Genomic DNA, 21,082 nt, shown 5'->3' on the forward strand with positions numbered 1-21,082 from the left:
TTTTTTTTTGAGACGGAGTCTAGCTCTGTCGCCCAGGCTGGAGTGCAGTGGCCAGATCTCAGCTCACTGCAAGCTCCGCCTCTCGGGTTCACGCCATTCTCCCGCCTCAGCCTCCCGAGTAGCTGGGACTACAGGCGCCCGCCACCTCGCCCGGCTAGTTTTTTTGTATTTTTTTAAGTAGAGACGGGGTTTCACCGTGTTAGCCAGGATGGTCTCGATCTCCTGACCTCGTGATCCTGACCTCGTGATCCACCCGTCTCGGCCTCCCAAAGTGCTGGGACTACAGGCTTGAGCCACCGCACCCGGCCACACTATTCTTAAAGAAACGTTTGTCTAAACACTAATCCAAAACTTATTTCCAGTGTAGCTTTTGTAACGGAAGGAGTAACATTGCGTTCCATGGCGCAACTCATGTACACAAGGGAGACTAAATCACTGACATGCAAGAAAACCCAATTTATTGGCCGATTTTACTTACAAGTGTCGCTGTGGTCAGACTTCTGAGGACAGGTTGTAAAGCCAGGAAAAAGCTGAGTTGAGCCGGGATCTAATGTCTTCCGAACTACAGCTCTTACGTTTACAGCCAGCTGTAACATTACCCTGAATGAGGCCAAATACTGTTTATATAGATGCAGAATTGAAAGCAAAGTATTCAGATTTGGTGTGATTTGCCTTAAAACCAGATCCTCTCACAGGTTGCCTGGAACGGTTCAGGATGTTACTCTTTTCTGATTTGATTATTTGCTGCGGTATTTATTGAGAACGTACCATGTGCCCAGCACTGTTCCAGATGCTGAGGCCCCAGCAGACAGAAAAAGCAACAACGAACAAAAGCTCTGCAGTCATGAAGCTGATACACAAGGGTGAAGAGACAGACAACACTCTGACAAGCATATGAATAAGTAAGAATTTCCGTCTAGCAGTTAGTGACATAAAGAAAAGTAAGCAGGTGTTTGTGATAAGAGGTTTTTGATAGCAGTGACCACGGACACATTGTTTTCAATATTTTCAGTGTGAGTCAGTCTCCCTAATTTGAGGGTGAAACATTCTACAGCCAAGTCAGAGACACAAACAGGAAAGAGAGGGCACACAGCTGCTCTGTGGCCCAGCGGAATTTATCCCCTGACACTCAAGCCCAGCAGCCATTTCTTATCTGATGTGTTCCCAGCCTCTGGAGGCACCTGCCACCACAAGAGATCATTCACAATGTTTTCAGCAGGGTAGTATAGAAGAGCCCCTTCTTTGTTCTGCAGTATTCGCTCAGCAGAGACCTGTCTTCCTGGTGCTGGAATCTACCTGTAGCTTCTCTGCCAGCAAGTTTGACCCCTGCAGAGGAGGCTGAGTCTTACTTAGCGAAGTTTGCCAGAGAAGGCTGTTTCTTACCTTTTTCTAAGGCTATTTCTTAGCACCAATCTCTTGCTGCAGCATCCATTATTAACTCTATTTTTGCCAGCAGGGACACAGAAGAGTTGTGGGCATCTTTTCATGTGTCTGAGTGGCTGATCTGTCTTTGATTCTGGCTGCTTTCTTCTGTGTCATGATAGAAACTAACAAATTTGACCCAATGATTGTTTTTCAATTACTCTTTAGAGGTGGTGGGACTACAGGTATGTTTTCAAAGATTGATAGTTTTCACTGATGGATGGCATGGAGCGTGTAAAGAAAATGGAGAAAACTAAGGATTTTGGCAGGGATATGATGCTAACCCACTGTGTGAACTGAGCTGACATCGTCTGAGATGGAGAAGATTTAAGGAGCTATGAGGGTTGATGGAAGCTCGGGACATGTGAAATTTTGGACACCTTACCCTTGAGATGTCTATGGGACCACCAAATGTGTGACTCAGTATATACATGGGACTGGGAGTTACCTGCATTTAGATGCTATGGGGCTGGCGTGTGGATAGAGAAGCCATTCAGGGCCTGAGACCTGGAGCACTCTTGTGGGATCCTGATAGGAGGAAGATCTCGACAAAGAGGCTGAGAAGGAGTCTTTCTAGGATAGGGTGGTCACGCAAAAGACTGAAGAACTTATCTCAAGAAATGGGGAGTCCCTAACGGGGTCAAACAGTAAGGTTGAGTGATGAGAGTCTAGTATATTGACCACTGGATTTGGCGACCTGGAGGTTTCCTGTCATTTTAAGAGCAAATTAGGGGCCTGACGGGGATAAAAGCCTGATGCCAGAGGAATAAGGAGGGAATGGGAGCTCAGGAAGTGAGCAGAGGTGATTCTTGAAATAGCATTTGCTGTGGGGGGCAGGATGAACAGGAATGGGACTGAAGGGGAAGTGAGGCCAAGGAAGCTTATTTGTCCATGTACATTTTATAGAAGGGAGTTGTTTGTCTATGAAGTTTTTAAGATGAGTGATTCTTGTCTATGTGTGTATGTTATTCCATTAGAGGCAAAGATTAAAAAAAAGATTGTTGATGCAGGAGGAAGAGAGGCAGTTGTAATAGAAGCAACATCCTCAGAGAAAATGTGTCAAGAGAATGGTTCCATGTGCTCAGTGGAGTGTCTGCTCTGGCCAGGGGCTGCGATGTCTTTCCATTGTTACAAGACAGAAGGAAGAGAAAGCCAGGATGGGTGCCAGGAGGTTCACAGAGGAGCTCCTGTCTCATGACCTTTGTTTTCTCTGAGAAATAAGAGGAAATGTCTGCTTATCTGTGTGTTCTACTTTTCAGACAATCGTAGAATATTGGAGTAATCAAAATGTACAAGAGCAGTTGTTGTGGGTTGAATTTTGCCCGTAAAGACATATACACAATTTGTGAGCCCCAATAACTGTGCATGTGACTTTATTTGGAAATAGGGTCTTTGCAAAAAAAAAAAAAAAATCAAGTTAAGATGTGGTTCTACAGCATTAGGTTTAGTCATAAACTCCTAATCCAGTGAGTGGTGTCCTTATAAGAAGAGGGATATTGGACACACAGACACATGGAGAAGAGCACCATGGGATGAAGGAGGAAGTGATTGGAGTGATGTATCTACAACCCAAGGAAAGCCACCAATGACTACCGGCAACCTCCAGAAACTTGTAATAGACTCTCCCTCAGAGCTCACCAGAAGGAACCAACCTCGCTGACACCTTGATTTCAGACTCATAGCCTGCAGAACTGCCGGAGAATAAATTTTTGTTGTTTTAAGACACAAAGGTGTAGTAATGTTTTTTGGCCTCCTTAGGAAATTCACACAGCTGTGTTATATTTTGAGACATAGATAACCCTCAACCGATCCCATTAACTAGATGATCATCTTTGGCAATACTTTTACCTGTTCTCACTGCAGGAGAGGAAAGACAAACAGCTTTCATCCACAGTGCCCATGAATTGCAGCAGAATCATCTGAACTGTTCCGCTTGCTTCATGCTCTGACCTCTTCCAGCCTATTTACAACCAAGCATCTGGAGTGATCCCTGGGAGGCTCCAAACCTTTCAGGGACTTTACACATCATGGGCAATAAAAGCCAAAGAACGTCCAGTGTCCCACTGTCCCACATACAGCCTGAACCTCTATTACCTCTCTTACCATACTTCCTACTCTTCTAACCCTCACTGCCTCTGCTCCAACCACTTGGCTTTCCTTGAACACATCAGGCACAGTCTTGCTGTATGGTCTTTGCACAAACTGAGCCTTCCATCTGAATGGCTTCACCAAATACAGCTGCCTGGCTAACTCCAACATCTTTCTCAACTATTGCTTTCCAATGAGGGCTACTCTGACCATGCTATTATAAACTGCAATCCAACGCACGATTCCCAGTACTGTGGATTCCCCTTGTCCTGCTATATTTTTCCATGGCATTTTTGCCTTCCAACATATCATATATTTTATTATGTGATGTTTAGTGTCTCCCTTTTGTATCCTGTGAAAAATCCACCCTCACAGGGCGAAGATTCTTGATTCTTTCATTCACTAACAAACTTTAAGAACACAGAACAGTGTCTGGCTCACAGCACTTCACAAATTTTGCCAAATGAATGAATAAGGGTAATGTGTACAGCAGAGTAATGTAAGTATAAATAGGTAAGCGATGTGTGCATGGTAGCAATGATCATAAAATGATTCTATTATAAATTATCACTGGACTCAAAATGGGAGTCCTAGTACAAAAGACACGTACTTGCCATCACTAAAACATTGACTACCCACATGGTGCCTTCTCTTCACAAAATAGTTACTCCTGGTGAGGAGTAACTATTGGCCACTCACTGAGTGGTAAGTCCTTATGCTAAGCACCACGAATACAAGGGCAAGAATAGGATTTTTGGTTGCACAGCCGGTGTTTCAGGCACCCATCCTCCCATCCTCCCAGGAAACCCAACAGAAGACCCTGTATCCCCTGAGTACACGCAAAACCCAAGCCCTCAAGCCATTTTCCCCAGGCCGTCTTAATAGTGTCCTCAGCCTTGATGGGAGGAGCCACGAGGTTCCCGCCCGTCACCTTTTAATAGCCACAGGAACCTGCCCACCCACCCACTGCACGCGCATTGGCTGGACAGTGGTTGAGGGTGGGCCCTGATGAGCGCATGCTCAGAGGGAAAAGCCAGAAGGGTACTTGTGAGCTCCTTTGGTGGCTGCGGTTTCCCTGGCTTTCCTGAGGGGGGCTCACTTACGTCTGGGTCCCATCCCACAGAGGCTGAGGAGGAGAAGCAGGAGGCGAGTCCCTGAGGAGACGCCGTGACCTGAGGGCTTCCTTTACTGAGGAGGTCTTGTGCTTCATCTGTCACAAGCAGTGTCCAGGCTGGTGGTGATAACTGGGACGATGCTCAGGCTTCTGAGACTTGCTTTGGCCTTTTTTCGGAGGACGGCTGACCCCGCAGAGCGGCAGGGCCCACAGCAGCAGGGTCCACAGCAGCAGGGCCCACAGCAGCAGGGGCTCCCACAAGGTATTCCTCTGTGTGTCCCCTAGTCCCCCACCTCAGAAGCTTCCCAATAGGGGCTCTGTCACCCCTGGCATGAGGCTGTGGTGACTCGGGCTGGTACAGCACATGACGGCGGCTCCATCTTCTGTGTGTGCATGGGGAGGTGTCCGGAGTCCCCAACAAGTTCCTGAGAACCAACCCCCAAACTCTCCTGTCCATCTAAAGTGAGAAGGTGTTGACAGAGAAGACCTTGGAGGCTGTACCGCCTGTGCTATTTCCCCACGTGGTTGTGCAGCACATGCCTATTTATATTTCCAGTAGGCGAGAAACTCCCTAATTTGCGAGTGAATTTAGGCTTGTATCCCAAACGGGAATGTAATTTGAAGCCAATTGGACGCCTCATACTTATCTGATCCCATAGGAGGGCAGAGAACCCGTTGTGTGGGCAGACTGCTGAAGTCAGATTCCTAAATGTTGCTTATCAGCTAGGCTTGTGTAGAATTTTAAAAAATAAATAAAAATAAATAATAATAATATGAAGAAGACAAAAGAAAGAAAACCATTCAGACTTTATTTTGGGCTAGCCTTCAATCTCCAGATATCTTTTAGTGTTTTGTCTGCTGAGATGGTTAAGTGTCTATAGAAGGTGCTACTCTTCATGTTGGTGATAATGATGAAGGGATATAATAGGAGCAGAAGCTTAAAGACGCTCATATGTAGATATGGTGATAACTCTCTTGTGCAAGGCACTCACAACTCTAGACAGTTGATGTGCATGTGTCAGTTAATATTCACAAACTGGGCACAGTGGCTCACACCTGTAATCCCAGCTCTTTGGGAGTTCCAGGTGGGTGGATCATTTGAGGCCAGGAGTTGGGGACCAGGCTGTGCAACATGGCAAAACCCCGTCTCTACCAATAATTCAAAAATTAGCTGGGCGTGGCTGCACGCACCTCTAGTCCCAGCTAGTAGGGAGGCTGAGACATGAGAACTGCTTGAACCCAGGAGGCGGAGGTTGCCACGAGCCCAGATTGCGCCATTGCTCTCCAGCCTGGGCAGTGGAGCCAGACTCTGCTGAAAAAATTAAAAATTAATTGTAAATTTAAAAATTAAAATTTCAATAAATTTTTAAAAATGTACAACAACCCTATTAGGCAAAATCGTGATTGCTGTGGATTGACAGATGAAAACAAGATCAGAGACATTAAAAAAGCTTCTCTGCCCAGGTTTATGCAGATGGTGAGTGTAAGACATATTTGTAGTAGATGTTTGCATTTGAAGCTAATAATGTAACTTTTGTTTCTTTTCCTTGTAGGTGACACCCAGTTGAAAACTGTGCAGGGAGTTGTCACAAGTTTCTGTGGTGATTATGGCATGATTGATGAGTCGATCTACTTCAGTAGTGATGTTGTGACTGGCAACGTTCCTCTAAAAGTTGGACAAAAAGTTAATGTGGTTGTGGAAGAAAATAAAACACTTTATGCATTGAGAGCAATCAAGGTGAGATGTGCATGAATTTGGAAATTGTGTCTTATGCCAGTGGGCTTTCTTTCTGCATCTTTCTTTTCTTATATTAATCCAGCATCTCTGCTGTGATCCATAGAGTGGATGTCAACTGGAATTTGAAACCCCACCCCTCTGAAGCTATAGGTTCTTCTGTTCCAATATTTGTAGTGATTTCTGCTTTAAAACATAAAAATTACTTATCTATTCTTCTAATCTTTAAACAATATGGGTAACAATAATAATTATTGAACTCTATATAATCCTGCAACTTCTTTCATCAGGTAAAAAAAAAAACATTTTCTGTAGTGTGCATTCATAGCAGTGGAATTGCTGTGTCAAACCATGTGCTTTGTAGACATTTTTATTTATTTATTTATTTATTTTTGAGACGGAGTCTCGCTCTGCTGCCCAGGCTGGAGTGCAGTGGCCGGATCTCAGCTCACTGCAAGCTCTGCCTCCCAGGTTCATGCCATTCTCCTGCCTCAGCCTCCCGAGTAGCTGGGACTACAGGCGCCCGCCACCTCGCCCGGCTAGTTTTTTGTATTTTTTTAGTTGAGATAGGGTTTCACCGGGTTAGCCAGGATGGTCTCGATCTCCTGACCTCGTGATCCGCCCGTCTCGGCCTCCCAAAGTGCTGGGATTACAGGCTTGAGCCACCGCGCCCGGCCTGTAGACATTTTTAAAAGAGCTTCGTGGAGGTATAATTCACAAACCACAAAACTCTCTTAAGGGTAAAATTCAATAACATTTTGCAAGTTTAAGGAGTCCTGACAATGTCACCTGAGTCCAGATATTTATCCATTCAGTGGCTACTACGGAATTATTCTTTAGCTCTATTGTACTGATTGATTCTCTCAGCAATAGGCTGTGAGACTGCCCATCTGCCCATATAGGCAAGGACAGCAATATTATCAATCTGAATCTTTGCAAATATGAGAAGGGAAAAGCAGTCTCATCATTCATTTGGAATTATTAAGGGTCTTAATAAGATTATAGCAAGTTTCCTTTCTTAGAACTACTTATACATTAGGGATATTTACGGCTATCTCTGTGGTAGGATAATTAGATTTTTAACAGGAAAGTTTGTATTAGAAGCCCTTGTAGTATTTCGTCCGATACCATCTTTTTCCTTTGCTTTAAGTCTTTCATTCTTTTACAGCATTTATTGAGATATAAGTCACAAGACCATGCAATTCACTCATTTAAAGGGTACAATACAGTAGTTTTAATTTGGTCACAGAGTTAGGCAACCATCACCACAAACAATCTTAGAACATTTTCATCACTCAAAAAGGAAACTCCATAACCATTCGTAGTCTTTTTCCATTCCTTCGTGCTTTCCCAACTGTCCCCTCCCCCCGTAACATCCAGTCCCAGGCAATCACTTATCCAGTTTCTGTTTGTATATATTTGCCCATTCTGGACAGTTAAAAAAGGTTCCTTCAATTTTTAATAAATTGGAAAGTTGGGTTAGATTAAAAAAAAAAGGTTCCTTCTTTATAACTGTAATTATATCTTCTTTCAACAACATCTCCTCATTCCTCCATCCACCCTATCAAACCAAGCATCTGGTAATCACTATTCTACTCTACACTGCTGTAAGAGCAACTTCTTTATAATCCTCAATTTAATGTGACTATGCAATATTTGTCTTTGTGTGACTGGTGTATTTCACTTACATATCATTCTTCAGGTTCATCCATGTTATCCCAAATGGCAAGATTTAGTTGTGTTTTATGGCTGAATGGTATTCCATTGTATATTTATACCACATTTCCTTTATCCACTCATCCGTATATGGACGCTTAGTTTGCTTTTGTTTCTTGCCTATTGTGAATAGGGTTGCAATAAACATGGAAGTGATGACATCTCTTTGACACACTGATGACACTCTCTTTGAATACATGCTCAGTAGTGGGATTCATGGATAGTGTGATAGTTCCATTGTTAAAATTTTGGGGAACCTCCATACTGTTTTCCTTAATGGCTGTAACAATTTATATCCCACAAACTGTGCATAAACGTTCCAATTTCTTCACATCCTTGCCACCACTTGTTATCTCTTTTCTTTTTAGTGTTAGCCATTTTAACATGCGTGAGGTGGTACCTCTATGGTTTTGATTTGCATTATCCCAATGTTAAAGAAGGTGAGCGTTTTTTCATATGCCTGTTGGCCGTTTGTATGTCTCCTTTTGAGAAATGTCTATTCAGGTCTTTTGCTAATTTTTAATAGGATTATTTGATTTCTTGCTATTGAGTTGTTGAAGTTATTCATACATTTTGGAAACTGATCCCTTACTAGATGTATAGATTGCCAACGTTTTCTCCTGTCCTATAGATTATCTCTCCACTCTTTGATGGTTTCCTTTGTGGTATCAAAGCTTTTTAGTTCGATGTAACCTCCCATTGGCCTGTTTTTTTCTTTTGTTGCCTTTGCTTTTGAGGTCCTATTTTTGAAATATCATAGCCCAGAACAGTGTCATGGAGCTTTCCCCCTATGTCTCATTCTTGTAGTTTGATAGGTTTGTGTCTTCCTTTTAAAGCTTTAAGTCATTTTGAGTTGATTTATATACATGCTGAGAGATAAGGGTGGAAATTCATTTTTCTCAGATGAATATTCAGTTATTTTCAACATCATTAATTGAAGAGACTGTACTTTCTCAACATTATGTGTTCCCGGGCCTTTTGTCGAAAATCAGTTGACTGTAAATGCACGAATTTCATTCCAGTCTGTGTATTCTGCTCCATTGGTTGATGTATCTGTTTTTATACTGGTACTATGCTGTTATGCTTACTATAGCTTTGTCATATGTTTTGACATCAAGTAGTGTGATGCCTCCAGCTTTGTCTTTGTATTTCAGACTGCTTCGGCTATCTGGAATCTTTTGTGGTTCCATACAAATTTTAGGAGTGTTTCCTCTATTTCCAAGAAGAATGTCATTGGTATTTTCATAGCAGTTGCATTGAATCTGTAGATTTCTTTAGGATACAGACATTTTAACAATATTTATTCTTCTTGTCCATGAACACATGATACATTTCCATTCATTCCTGCCTCATTCAATTTCCTTCGTCAATGGTTTATATATAGTTTTCGGTGTTGCAATCCTTCACGTCCTTGGTTAAATTTATTCCTATTTTATTTTTTTTGAAGTTGTTCTAAATGGGATTGTTTCTTGATATATTTTTCTTTTTTTTTTTTTTTTTTTTTGAGACGGAGTCTCGCTGTGTCACCCGGGCTGGAGTGCAGTGGCGCGATCTTGGCTCACTGCAAGCTCCGCCTCCCGGGTTTACGCCATTCTCCTGCCTCAGCCTCCGAGTAGCTGGGACTACAGGCGCCCGCCACCGCGCCCGGCTAGTTTTTTGTATTTTTAGTAGAGACGGGGTTTCACGGTGTTAGCCAGGATGGTCTCGATCTCCTGACCTCGTGATCCACCCGCCTCGGCCTCCCAAAGTGCTGGGATTACAGGCTTGAGCCACCGCGCCCGGCGATATATTTTTCTGATAGTTCAGTATTGGTGTGTAGAAATGCTACTGATTCTTGCATGTTATTTGTGTGTTGTGCCACTTTCCTGAATTTGTTTATTAGACCTAGAAGCTTTTCGGTGGTGTCTTCAGGGTTATTTATATGTAAGAGTTTCCCGTCTGCAAACAGGGCCAATCTAAATTCTTCCTTTTAAATTTAGATGCCTTTTGTTTCTTCTTGCCTAATTTCTCTGGCTAGCACTTCCAGAACTATGTGTGATAGAATGGGCAAAAGTGGACATTTCTGTCTTGCTTTAGGTCTTAGAGGAAAAGCCTGCAACATTTCCCCCATTCAGTATTATGTTACCTGTGTGTTTACCATATATGACCTTTATTGTGTTGAGGTGCACTCCTCCTATATCAAGTTTGTGGAGTTTTTATCACAGAGGGATGTGGAATTCGGTCAAATGCTTTTCCTGCTTAAATTGGAATGATCCTATGGCTTTTGTGCTTCATTCATGCGATATGTCACATTTATTGATTTGTGCATGTTGAAACTTCCTTCCATCCCAGGATGAATCCCTCTGGAACACGATGAATGATGTTTTTAATGTGCTGTTGAATTTGGTTTACTAATACTTTCTTAAAGATTTTTGCAACTGTGTTCATCAGGAATTTTGGCATGTAGTTTTCTTGTTTTCTCTTCTTTCTGTCTCCTTGTCTGGGTTTTCTACCAGGGTAATGCAGGTGTGATAGAATAAGAGTAGAGCTATTAATTCTTCTTTATTTATAAATTTGGTATTATTAAGAAGGGAGGTAATTCTGTCTTAGACTCTTAATTGATGGGGGATTTTTTATTACTGTATCACTTTCCTCACTCGTTAATTGTCTGTTCAGAGTTTCCATTTCTTCACCATTACATCCTGATAGGTTGTATGTGTCCAGGAATGTATCCATTTCTTCTGGCTTGTCCTGTTTGTAGGCAGATGATTGTTCACAATAGTCCTTATGATCCATTTTATTTTGGTGATGTCAATTGAAAAAATCCTTTTTCAACTTTGATTTTATTTATTTGAATATTCTCTTTTTTCCTTAGTCTAGCTAAAGTTTTGTTGATTTGCTTTACCTCTTCAAGAAACCAACTCATAGTTTCATTGATATTTGTATTGTTCTTCTCATGTCTATTTCATTTATTTCTGCTGTGACTTTTATGATTTATGTCCTACTACTTTTGAATTATATATTTTTTCTTGTTCCTCAAGGTGCAGTGTGAGGTTGTTTATTTAAGATGTATCTTTTCTTCTGAGGTAGGCTTTATTGATGTAAACTTCACTTTTAGAATTGCTTTTGCTGTATTTCATGGGTTTTCATGTGTTGTGCCTTCATTTTGCTTTATCTCAAGAAATGTTTTACACTTTTCTTTAAATTTCCTCATTGACCCATTGGTTATTTAGGAGCATGTTGTTTAATTTCCATCTACTTTTAAAGTTTCCAAAGTTCCTTCTTTTATTGATTCCTAGTGTTTTACCATTGTGGTTAAAGAAGTGATTTGATGTTATTTCAAACTCCGTTAATTTGCTAGTACCTGTTTTGTGGCCTGCCCCATAATCTATCCTCCAGAATGTTCCACATGCAGTTGGAAAGAATATGTGTTTTGCAGTATTTGGATGGAATATTCTGTAAATGACTGTTAGGTTCATTTGCTCCGGGGTGCAGATAAATCTCACTTTTTGTGGGGTCAATGTTCTGTCTGAACAATCTATTCATTGTTGCAAGTTGGATATTGAAGTCACCTACTATTATTGCATTGCACTCTATCTCAGCATTTGGACCTTAATATTTGCTTCATATATTTAAGTGCTGCTATGTTGGGTGCATATTTTTGAAAATCATTATATCCTCTTGATGAATTGACCCCGTCATCATTATATAATGATCTTCTTGGTCTCTTTTTACAGTTTGCGATTTAAAGCCTATTTTATTTGAAATCAGTTTAGCTGCTCCTGCTCTCTTTTGGTTTCCTTTTACATGGAAGAATATCTTTTTTCATGTCTTCACTTTCAGTTTACGAATGTCCTTTAAGGAGAAGTGGGTCTCTCATAGGTTTGGTTATTGTTGTTTTTAATCCATTCAGCTACTCTGTGTATTTTAGTTGGAGAATGTCATCCATTTCTATCAAGGTAATTATTGATAGGTAAGGATTTATTGTTGTCATTTAGACAATTTTTTTCTACTTATTTTGTAGGTAAATTCTGCCTTTCTTCTTCCTCTTTTACTGTCTGTCTTGATGGATAAGAGATTTTTCTCTATTAGTATGTTTTGTTTACTTGATATTTTAAAATGTGTCTATTACATGATTTTTTTCTTTGTGGTTAGTATGACGCTTACAAAAACATAATCACAACAGTTTATTTTACTGATAACATAACTTTGATCACAAAATAAAAACACTCTACCATTTAACTCCACCCTCGGATTTTGAGTTTTCTGTTTTACACTTTACACCTGTTTATGTTTTATATCCCTTAACAAATTATTGTGCTTATTTTATTTTTACTAGTTCCGTTCCTTAACCATTATGTGAAAGATATAAGAGATCTGGACACCATTGTTACCATATTAGAGTATTCTGAATTGGTGTGGTTACTTTCACTAGTGAGTTTTATACCTCCAGATGTTTTTGCATTACTCATTAGCACACTTATGTCAGCTGGAAGAACTCTCCATAGGCTTTCTTGTAAGACATTTGTGGCGGTGATGAAGTTTCTCAGCTGTGATTTCTCTGTAAAAGTCTTTATCTCCCCTTCACTTCTTGGTACATTATTCTTGGTTAGAGATTTTTTTTTTTTCCTTCAGCTCTTTGAATATATCATCCCACTCTCTTCTGGCCTATTACGCTTCTGCTGCGAAGTGTTCTGGTAGGCATATTGGAACTGCCTCATATGTGATTCACGTCTTTCCTCTTGCAGCTGTCGGGATCCTCTCTTTCTCTTTCATCTTTGACACTTTGATTTTAATATGTCATGACGTAATCTATTTGGATCGTATCTTACTGCAGAACTTTGGTCTTCCAGTACCTAGACGTTTGTAACTTTCTCTGGGTTTGGATGGCTCTCTGTTATTATTTTTTAAATAATCTTTCTACCCCTTTTTCAATCTCTCCTTCCTCTTGAATGTGAATGACTCATACTATTGCCCTGTTGATATTGTCCAAAAATCCAATAAGTTTTTTTTTCCTTTTGTGTCCCTCCTTTTTCTTTTGTCTCCTTTGACTGAGTATTTTCAATGAAGCTGTCTCCAAGTTTACAGATTCTTTATTTTGCTCAATCAATTTTCCTGTGGATGTTCTCTATTGTGTACTTCCTTCATTGTATTTTTTGATTTCAGGATTTGTTTGGCTTTTTAAGTTCCTTCAATCTTTCTCTCAAATTACTCTGGTAAAGTCTCAATCATTTCTCCGTAATTGTTTTTGAGGTTCACAGAGCATGTGGAAAATAGATATTTTGAATTATTTGTTAAACAACTCATACATTCCTATCACTCTAGGGTCAATTGCTGGCGCCTTGTTTTGTCAGTTTGGTGATGTCATGTTTTCCTTATTGTTCTTGATCTTTGTGGTCATGTGTTTATATCTGCATATTGAAGAAGTAGGTATTCATTTCAGTCTTTGCAGTCTAGCTTTTAGGGGACATCCTTTAGCAGTAAGCCTGTCCGGGCTTCTATATAGGTCTCTTTGCTTTTGGTCCTTATGTTTGTGAACACTGCAGCCTATTGAAGCACTTGGGGGCTTCTGTCTCAGGACACGATGACAGATGCTTCAATGGCATGCACTCCCATGTAGCTATTGAGTCTGGTGCCTTGCAGGACTGGAATCCAAAGCTCCATTCACTGACAACTCCCTGTTGTAGTAGAATATTCTGAGCATAAGGCCAGTGGAATCACTGGCAGAGATGTGGGCCAGGTATTGAGTTTGTTTTGCTGTGTCTGTGGCTTCCTGTCTGTTGGGACAAGTCCTAGAGATTTGAGTCCACAAGTACCATCTTGGAGTCCAGGGGACTTTGAGCTCTGTCAAGTGGTGGCACATAGTGTGAAAGGCCTGCTGTGGGTTCCAAGGCAATGTCTATGCTTGCTACTCTCTCCTCCGGTGGATGGTTATCTGTCTCCATGCTGTGCTGTTGAAGGTTGGGGAAGGGTGATGTGGGCAATATAAAAACTGTCTTTACTACCCTCTTCAATGCATCTTTTCTTATTTCATGCTATAGCTTGGTACCATGGCCTCTCACCTGGTTTTTCTTCTCTCAAGTGGCGGTATTTCATACAAGGAATGGTTTCCATTTGATGTTTTCTGCAGGAGGATGATCACTGGACGAAGGTTCCGTTTCTCCCATCTTGCTCCTTCCTCCTCCATGTTTGATTTTGTGCTATAAATATGTCCATCTTGTCATGTGACTTCTGTGGTAGGATGACATAGGCTACAATTCTAACACATAATTTACACAGTATTCACTTAACTTTTCTTCTGAAAGTCATTAATTTATTGATATCTAAACATACAGTCAGCCTGGGTTTTGTTTTCTGTGTATCTGACTGAGAGAAGGATCTGAGTGTGTTTCATTACTGGCTATTCAGTTGCCCTCAACATTAATTGGATATCCGCCGCCCTATCATTGAAATGCCACTTATGTCATACAACACATTACCACAAACATTTGTATCTGTTTGTACTTACTGCTGTTGTGTTGGTGAAAGGTATTTCAAGGCATAGAAACAGTGTTGGGGAACCCGCGAAACATAGGCAGCGTGCAGTATGTCTGTGAGTTGGTGTGGAGTCAAAAGAACAGAGCTCAAAGGTGCTTGGTGTCACTGGGATACCGGTAGAAGTGGTGGTAGATAGTGGGCGGGGAAGCTAATGCCTCATTCCTCATGACAGTAAGTGAGGAGAAATAAACATCAGATTGGTATTGACAGCTGGAAAAGACACCAGTTAGAAATGTGAAACGGCAAACTAGGGTATTTTTTAAAACCATGAAAATCAATTACGACTCAGTGGCTCCAGAAGTTTCCATCAGAAGTCTTTGAACAAAAATTCCAACCCTAGGAGTTTATCCTATAGTTAAGTCAGACAAGTAGTAGTCAAATGTTAGGACACAAGCAAAATGTCTAATTACGTGGAATTGGGTTAGTAAATTACAGCACATCCATTAACTGGGTTCCTATGACTCCTTCCCTTCTGCGTGTTATTTAAAAACTTTTTGTGTTCATTTTAGGTGATATTTTAATGCGAATACAGTGCTAATTTGCTTTTTAAAAGCATTATATATATGGCGGTGGCTCAAGCCTGTAATCCCAGCACTTTGGGGAGGCGAGGCAGGCGGATCCACGAAAGTCAGGTAGAGACCATCCTGGCTAACAGTGAAACCCCGTCTCTACTAAAAAATACAAAAACTTAGCGTGGCGGCCAGGCGCCTGTAGTCCCAGCTACTCGGGAGGCTGAGGCAGGAGAATGGCGTGAACCGGGGCCCGGGCACATTGAGCTGAGATCCGGCCACTGCACTCCAGCCTATGGAGTGGCAAGTGAGACTCCGTCTCAAAAAATAAAATAAAATAAAAATAAATAAAACTGATATATGTATTTGTGCACAGGTAGCTTATAAGGATGAGTGTTACTGCCAAAATGTAGTCCCTGGTGGTCTCGTGTGGAATATGGATTATGGGAATTAACTGCTTTTGCTGTCTGCTTATCTGCTCTACACAGGTAAATGAACTTGCATTATTTCTGTAAGTTTTAGGATTATAAAATAAGGACTAATACACTTCCAATAAGGAAAAAGGTTTGTATGCCTCTCTATTGTAGATAAAGTAAAAGCCTAATTTGGCTGGTTTATTGAACCTCCCCAGTTGAGGGTATTGTTCCAACTTTATCATGCTTCTGTCTCTAGGCCCCTGGATCTCAGGCCAGGGTTTTGCTCCTAGGCTCCTAACTTCTGTTGTTTTTCCTCTGTCTCCCTGCTCCTCTACCCCTGTTTACAAGGTTACACCTCTGTCTTCTTTCACAACCCAGCACAAATCTGACTTCCCCCAAGCAATGCCGCTATTTTCTCCCTGTCTGAAATGTTCTCCCTCTAGATAATTCACAGAAACCGTCTTTGAGCTAGTTTTATATCCTTCATCGCAACTTGCTTACGACTAGGTATCTTTCCACTTTACTGTCATTTCACTGCAAATTCCTGCGGGTAAAGGATGGTATTTTTTAAATCTGGGAATCTAGTGGTTCGAGGGCATTAAACTTGGGTACGCAATTAATATTTTGGGCTACATTTCACAATTCATGAAGCACACACATGATATTTACCATCATCTCAAGTCTGTGGTCCATTTACCACATGAACTATATTCACCAGTGTTTAGGATGGCTGTTGAAAATATTTTTGGATACCAGTGTTTTAACCATGTAAGTTCTCATGCTTAAATTTGTATTATTTTTGAAGTAACTCTTTCGTAAATCTTACAGGTGGATGTTGTGCCTCACTGTCTTTACGGTGCTGGACCCTCAGACTCAGGAACCAGACTTTTAATTGCATGTGTTACTTCTATAAGTGAAGATACTATTTATGTTAGTGACAGCATTTATTGCTCCATAGACATTGCTGCTGAAGGTATGATTTAGATTTTGAGATATATGATGTAATTCTTAATTTTTTGAGAGGATTTTAGTCCTAGAACAACCTTTACAGTGTACTTGGCTTCAGTCAATGGCTCTTCAATATTAGAGGTAAACCTTTCCAGTTGAAATTATGTGCAATATAGGGGCAAATAGGCAGTATTTTAAAATGTCTGCTGTCGTCTATTGTGTGTTCATTTGTTTGATTCCCTCAGTAATGCCTGGATATATTTTTCATTCACATGATAATTTAATCTCTAATCAAGAAAACAATCCTACAAGTACATAGAGACACTATTTTTAATACCCTTCAGAGACAATACTTGCAGGGATCATTTCTGTAGTTGGTTACTAGAGAAGTTTCTGTGACAGAGTAGACTACCAAATTTTAAAAGAATGCACTTCAAATGCTTTAAACAGAATTGGAGATAGTGCCTTGTGGCTGTGTGTGTGTGTGTGTGTGTGTGTGTGTGTTGTTGAATTCTCTTTGTAATCAGCAGATGTGTTCTAATATTTAGCTTATACCCAAAGATACACTTTTTTTTGTTACTTTTGTCTATTGCAGCTGTCATATAGCTTGGGTAAAAAGGGGGAGAATAGTTCTGCTTCCCCAGGCAGCTTGCTAGTTTGTTTCTTTTGTGCAAAAACAGGACTCTGACCTGAATTTTGTTTTAAGATGTTGACTCTGTCTGCTTTGTCAAGAAGAGACTATGAGGGGAAGAGTGGAGTCAGGAAATCAGTCAGGATAATGTTGTAATATTCCTGGTGAGAGTTGATAGAGATGTGAATGAAAGTGGAGAAGTGGAGGACCTAAGGATTGAGTGGACTCTGGATATATTTTGAAGTTAGAGAAGAACCCAGGAGGTAATGGATTAGATCTTTGATGTGGAGGAAAGATGAGTCCAAGGTACCTCCAAAGTCTTTTGTTTGAACAGTGGTGAGGGTGGAGTGGCCAGTTTGTGACGTAGATGACTGAGGCAAGCAAAAGTTGGTGAATACTGAGAATACCAACAGCTCAGCTTTACACACCTTAGATTGATGTAAGCATATGGAGAATTGAACCTGAGGTTGGTTAGAGTTGGAGGCATATACATTTTAGAGTCATTGACCCATAGATATACGGTACACACACACTAAAGAAATGTGTGTAAATTAACAGAGAGAGAGAGAGAGAAGAAGTCTAACACTGTGTCTAGTGTGTTACAATGCTGGATCCTAAGGTGGAGAATTGTTTCACTTTGTTGATATTGCTAGTTTTCTGGAGTCATTGTGGCAATTTACTGTCTCACTTGCAGTTGGGATTTTCATTTGCTCCACATTCTTTCTTTTTTTTTTTTTTTTTTTTTGAGACAGAGTCTCGCTTAGTCGCCCAGGCTGGAGTGCAGTGGCGCGATCTCGGCTCACTGCAAGCTCCGCCTCCCGGGTTCACGCCATTCTCCTGCCTCAGCCTCCCGAGTAGCTGGGACTACAGGCGCCCGCCGCCTCGCCCGGCTAATTTTTTGCATTTTTTTTTTTTAGTAGAGACGGGGTTTCACCGTGTTAGTCAGGATGGTCTCGATCTCCTGACCTCGTGATCCACCCGCCTCGGCCTCCCAAAGTGCTGGGATTACAGGCGTGAGCCACCGCGCCCGGCGCACATTCTTTCATGTAACTTATCCTGTGACTCACTTTTAACTTACTGTAAACTTCGGTTTGAAACTCCGTGGTCTTAACTATAACCCGTAAGGCACAGACTTAAGAGTTCATCAGCTGAACACAACATCAGGGGAAATTCATTGATTCTGAAAGTAACATTTCCTAGTGGTACTGCAACCACTACTACCAATCAACAGTTATTTGGTGGTTACTATGCGCCAGCGATGATCCTGTGTGCATCGCACATATCAACTAATTCTCACAGCACCTGTGTATCATGAAGGCTACTTCTCGTGCTTCTCATTTTATAGATGAAGAAAATGAGGCACAGACAGATTAAGCACCTTGGCTAAGGTTGACAGCTGAGTGAGTGGCAGTGTCAAGATTCGAAGCCACGTAGCCAGGTTCAAACTTGTGCTCTTACCTATACTTTTGACTGCCTCTCACTAAGGAGTTGTGAACAGGAACAACTTGTTTGTTTAGTAAATCCTGTGCTGCTCCCTTAGATTAACTGTGATGCATGGTTCACACTTTCCTCCATTTGACTTTGTTAAATCAGTAGAGGAGAATCAATGCCTAAGACTTATAAACATCTTTTCGAACTTAGAGATTTACAGTGTATCTGTTTAAATATGTGCAAAATGGACTTTAGTTCTAGCAGAACTGACTTTAAAGTAGTACACTATCAAATAACGTGTGAAATTAAACGTGACCTAGTTAAGAGATCATGACACTCGTATTTCTCCATGGCTGTTTTAGATTTTGTGCCTTATAAGGGTGACTTGTTAGAAGTTGAATATGCCACCGAGCTAAGCATCTCAAACATCAAGGCAAGCTCTGTGAAGCCCACCCGTTGTATTCATGTGGAAGAGGTAATTTCTTTCCGGTTCCTCCCGTCATCAGTTTCTGATAACACTTCCTTTGGTGGTAATTTTTGTGCCCAGGATTCTGTTGGGCGTAATGGGAATAACAGAAAATATGAAGAAATACATTCTTTGCCAACGAAGGAGCCACTTTTCTTATTGAAAAGGCAGGACTTCCCAAAGGAAATAATTAGAAAATTATGTGGAACAAGCACATGATTAAGTTCTAAATTGTGCATTTTACTCGATACCCAAATGTTATTAGAATCTTCCAACAACAGGAGGAAGAAAAACAATCTTTGTGCCAGAAAAATTGTAGGGAAAGAATGAGCAGGGTATATTGTGGGACTTGAGCTTACCAGTAAATGCTGAGAACGATTTAGTTATTGGAGTCTGAATATGAGCAGGCAGTTCAGGGCAATAGAGGGTAATGAACATATTTTGGTAATATTTAGAGCAGGATTTCTCATCAGAGACTCCGGTCTCATCTCTGGAGAATCTGATTTAATTGGTCTGAGGTGCAGCATGGACATGGGTATTCTTACAATGTACCCCTGGTGTTAGCAATGAGCCAACCAGGTTGGGAATCATTGATTTACATCAAAGTCGCCTGCACTCATGCATGACCCAGAATGGAGGAGGTGCACAGCAGGTTACAGTGATTATCAGACTTTTTCATAATCATTTCCATTATTTGTACTCACAGGTCCGCATTACTAGCGTACATGGAAGAAATGGGATGATAGATTATACTATCTTTTTCACCTTGGAGTCTGTGAAAATTCCTGATGGATACGTACCTCAAGTAGACGATATCGTCAATGTGGTCATGGTGGAGAACATTCAGTTCTGCTGTAATTGGAGAGCGGTTTCTATCACCCCAGCGCAAAAATTGTAATGACAAAGCATTTTAATCTGTTTATCTTTCCTTTATAAGCAGTAAAGGGGTTGGTTTAACTGAAAAGGTTAGCGTAGTAAGCCTAAACAGTATTTTATATATGACTTTCCTGGCAAATCTAATTGAGATACTGGCCAGTTCAATTGGACCATGAACCCAGCTTAGGGAAATAACTTATCAATTAAAAAGCATGCTAAATTAGCTTGCTAGTCACTGAAGGAAAGGAGTTCTTAGTTAAAATGAACACTGCCATTAAATTTGAATTTTATGTCTCTCATTAGGAGCAGCAGATTCCAGGATGACAGAGGCCAGGGACGGCCCAAAAGGGAACGTCGGAGCCAAAGCGTTTAACTGAAAAGACAGCAGGGACAGCATGTTAAAGGCATGATTTAAAGTTACAATTTGACTTCAGTTTTGAGCCCGGTTATGCTGTCTGTACAATCTGTATTGTTCCATAGTCTCTTTCATCTTCTGTCACCCTCATAACTTGCGATGTTTATTGTTTCCCTTGTTCCTTCTTCCCCATACTAGAATGTAAACTCCACAGTGGCAGGATGTCTTCTGGTCTGTTTTTTGTTTGTTTGTTTGTTTTTTGTTTTTTTTCTTTGTTTGTTTGTTTTTTCTGTTTTCATCAAAGCATCACCAAGCACTTAGAAGAGTGCCTGGAAGACTCAAGGGGCAGATAAAATGTTAAGTTCAATGACTGAATGATTGGGCCAGCAACGATGTTTAGCTGTGGTTCATTCATCACTGGTTCCTTAGGAATAAAATTGTTGAGCAATGCATTAAGACCTCTGTTGATTTTTAAACAACACAAACAACCATAGAAAGCCGACTCTGCTGTATATGAGCCTCTGTGAGCCACTTTGTTGCACAGGTGCAGAATAGTTGAAGTCATGAAGAAACGTACAAACACAGAGTCCCTCGAGGGAAGGACAAGCTGCTTACCCACTGGGAAGGGTTATACTAAAATCCCACAAGTACACCCCATGAAACTTCATGCTTTCGTCTAACAGAACATTTAGCCAGGCAGCTGTGACCTAGGGAAAGGGATATATTCAGAGCTTTGGGCATAGCTTGAGTGTCATTGTGAACTTACCCTGAGTCCTGTGATTCATAATTTCACCATTGTTGAAGTTCCATTGAAGGAAAAGAAAAGGTGGCCAGGCACATGGCTCATGCCTGTAATCCC

General features: G+C 41.0%; 1 protein-coding gene and 1 pseudogene across 1 annotated transcript; both read left to right on the plus strand.

Moving 5' to 3' along the window:
• The first annotated feature begins 271 nt into the window (after positions 1-271).
• On the plus strand, positions 272-20,675 carry LOC101005971 (cancer/testis antigen 55-like). The gene is made up of 6 exons (XM_031660908.1): positions 272-4,886; positions 6,178-6,362; positions 16,345-16,489; positions 18,889-19,001; positions 19,699-19,886; positions 20,172-20,675. The coding sequence occupies exons 1-6, from the start codon at positions 4,763-4,765 to the stop codon at positions 20,239-20,241; spliced, it is 825 nt and encodes a 274-aa protein (XP_031516768.1). The 5' UTR covers positions 272-4,762; the 3' UTR covers positions 20,242-20,675.
• LOC116272315 lies at positions 16,808-16,888 on the plus strand (annotated as a pseudogene).
• Positions 20,676-21,082: the final 407 nt, after the last annotated feature.

This window comes from Papio anubis, chromosome X (assembly GCF_008728515.1).
Source record: "Papio anubis isolate 15944 chromosome X, Panubis1.0, whole genome shotgun sequence".
NCBI classification, from domain to species: Eukaryota; Metazoa; Chordata; class Mammalia; order Primates; family Cercopithecidae; genus Papio; species Papio anubis.

Coding starts and splice junctions, on each gene's coding strand:
- LOC101005971 (XM_031660908.1), top strand. CDS start 4,763: ATGCTCAGGCTTCTGAGACTTGCTTTGGCCTTTTTTCGGAGGACGGCT. Junction 16,490..18,888: donor CATAGACATTGCTGCTGAAG/GTATGATTTAGA, acceptor TGGCTGTTTTAG/ATTTTGTGCCTTATAAGGGT. Junction 19,002..19,698: donor GTTGTATTCATGTGGAAGAG/GTAATTTCTTTC, acceptor TTGTACTCACAG/GTCCGCATTACTAGCGTACA.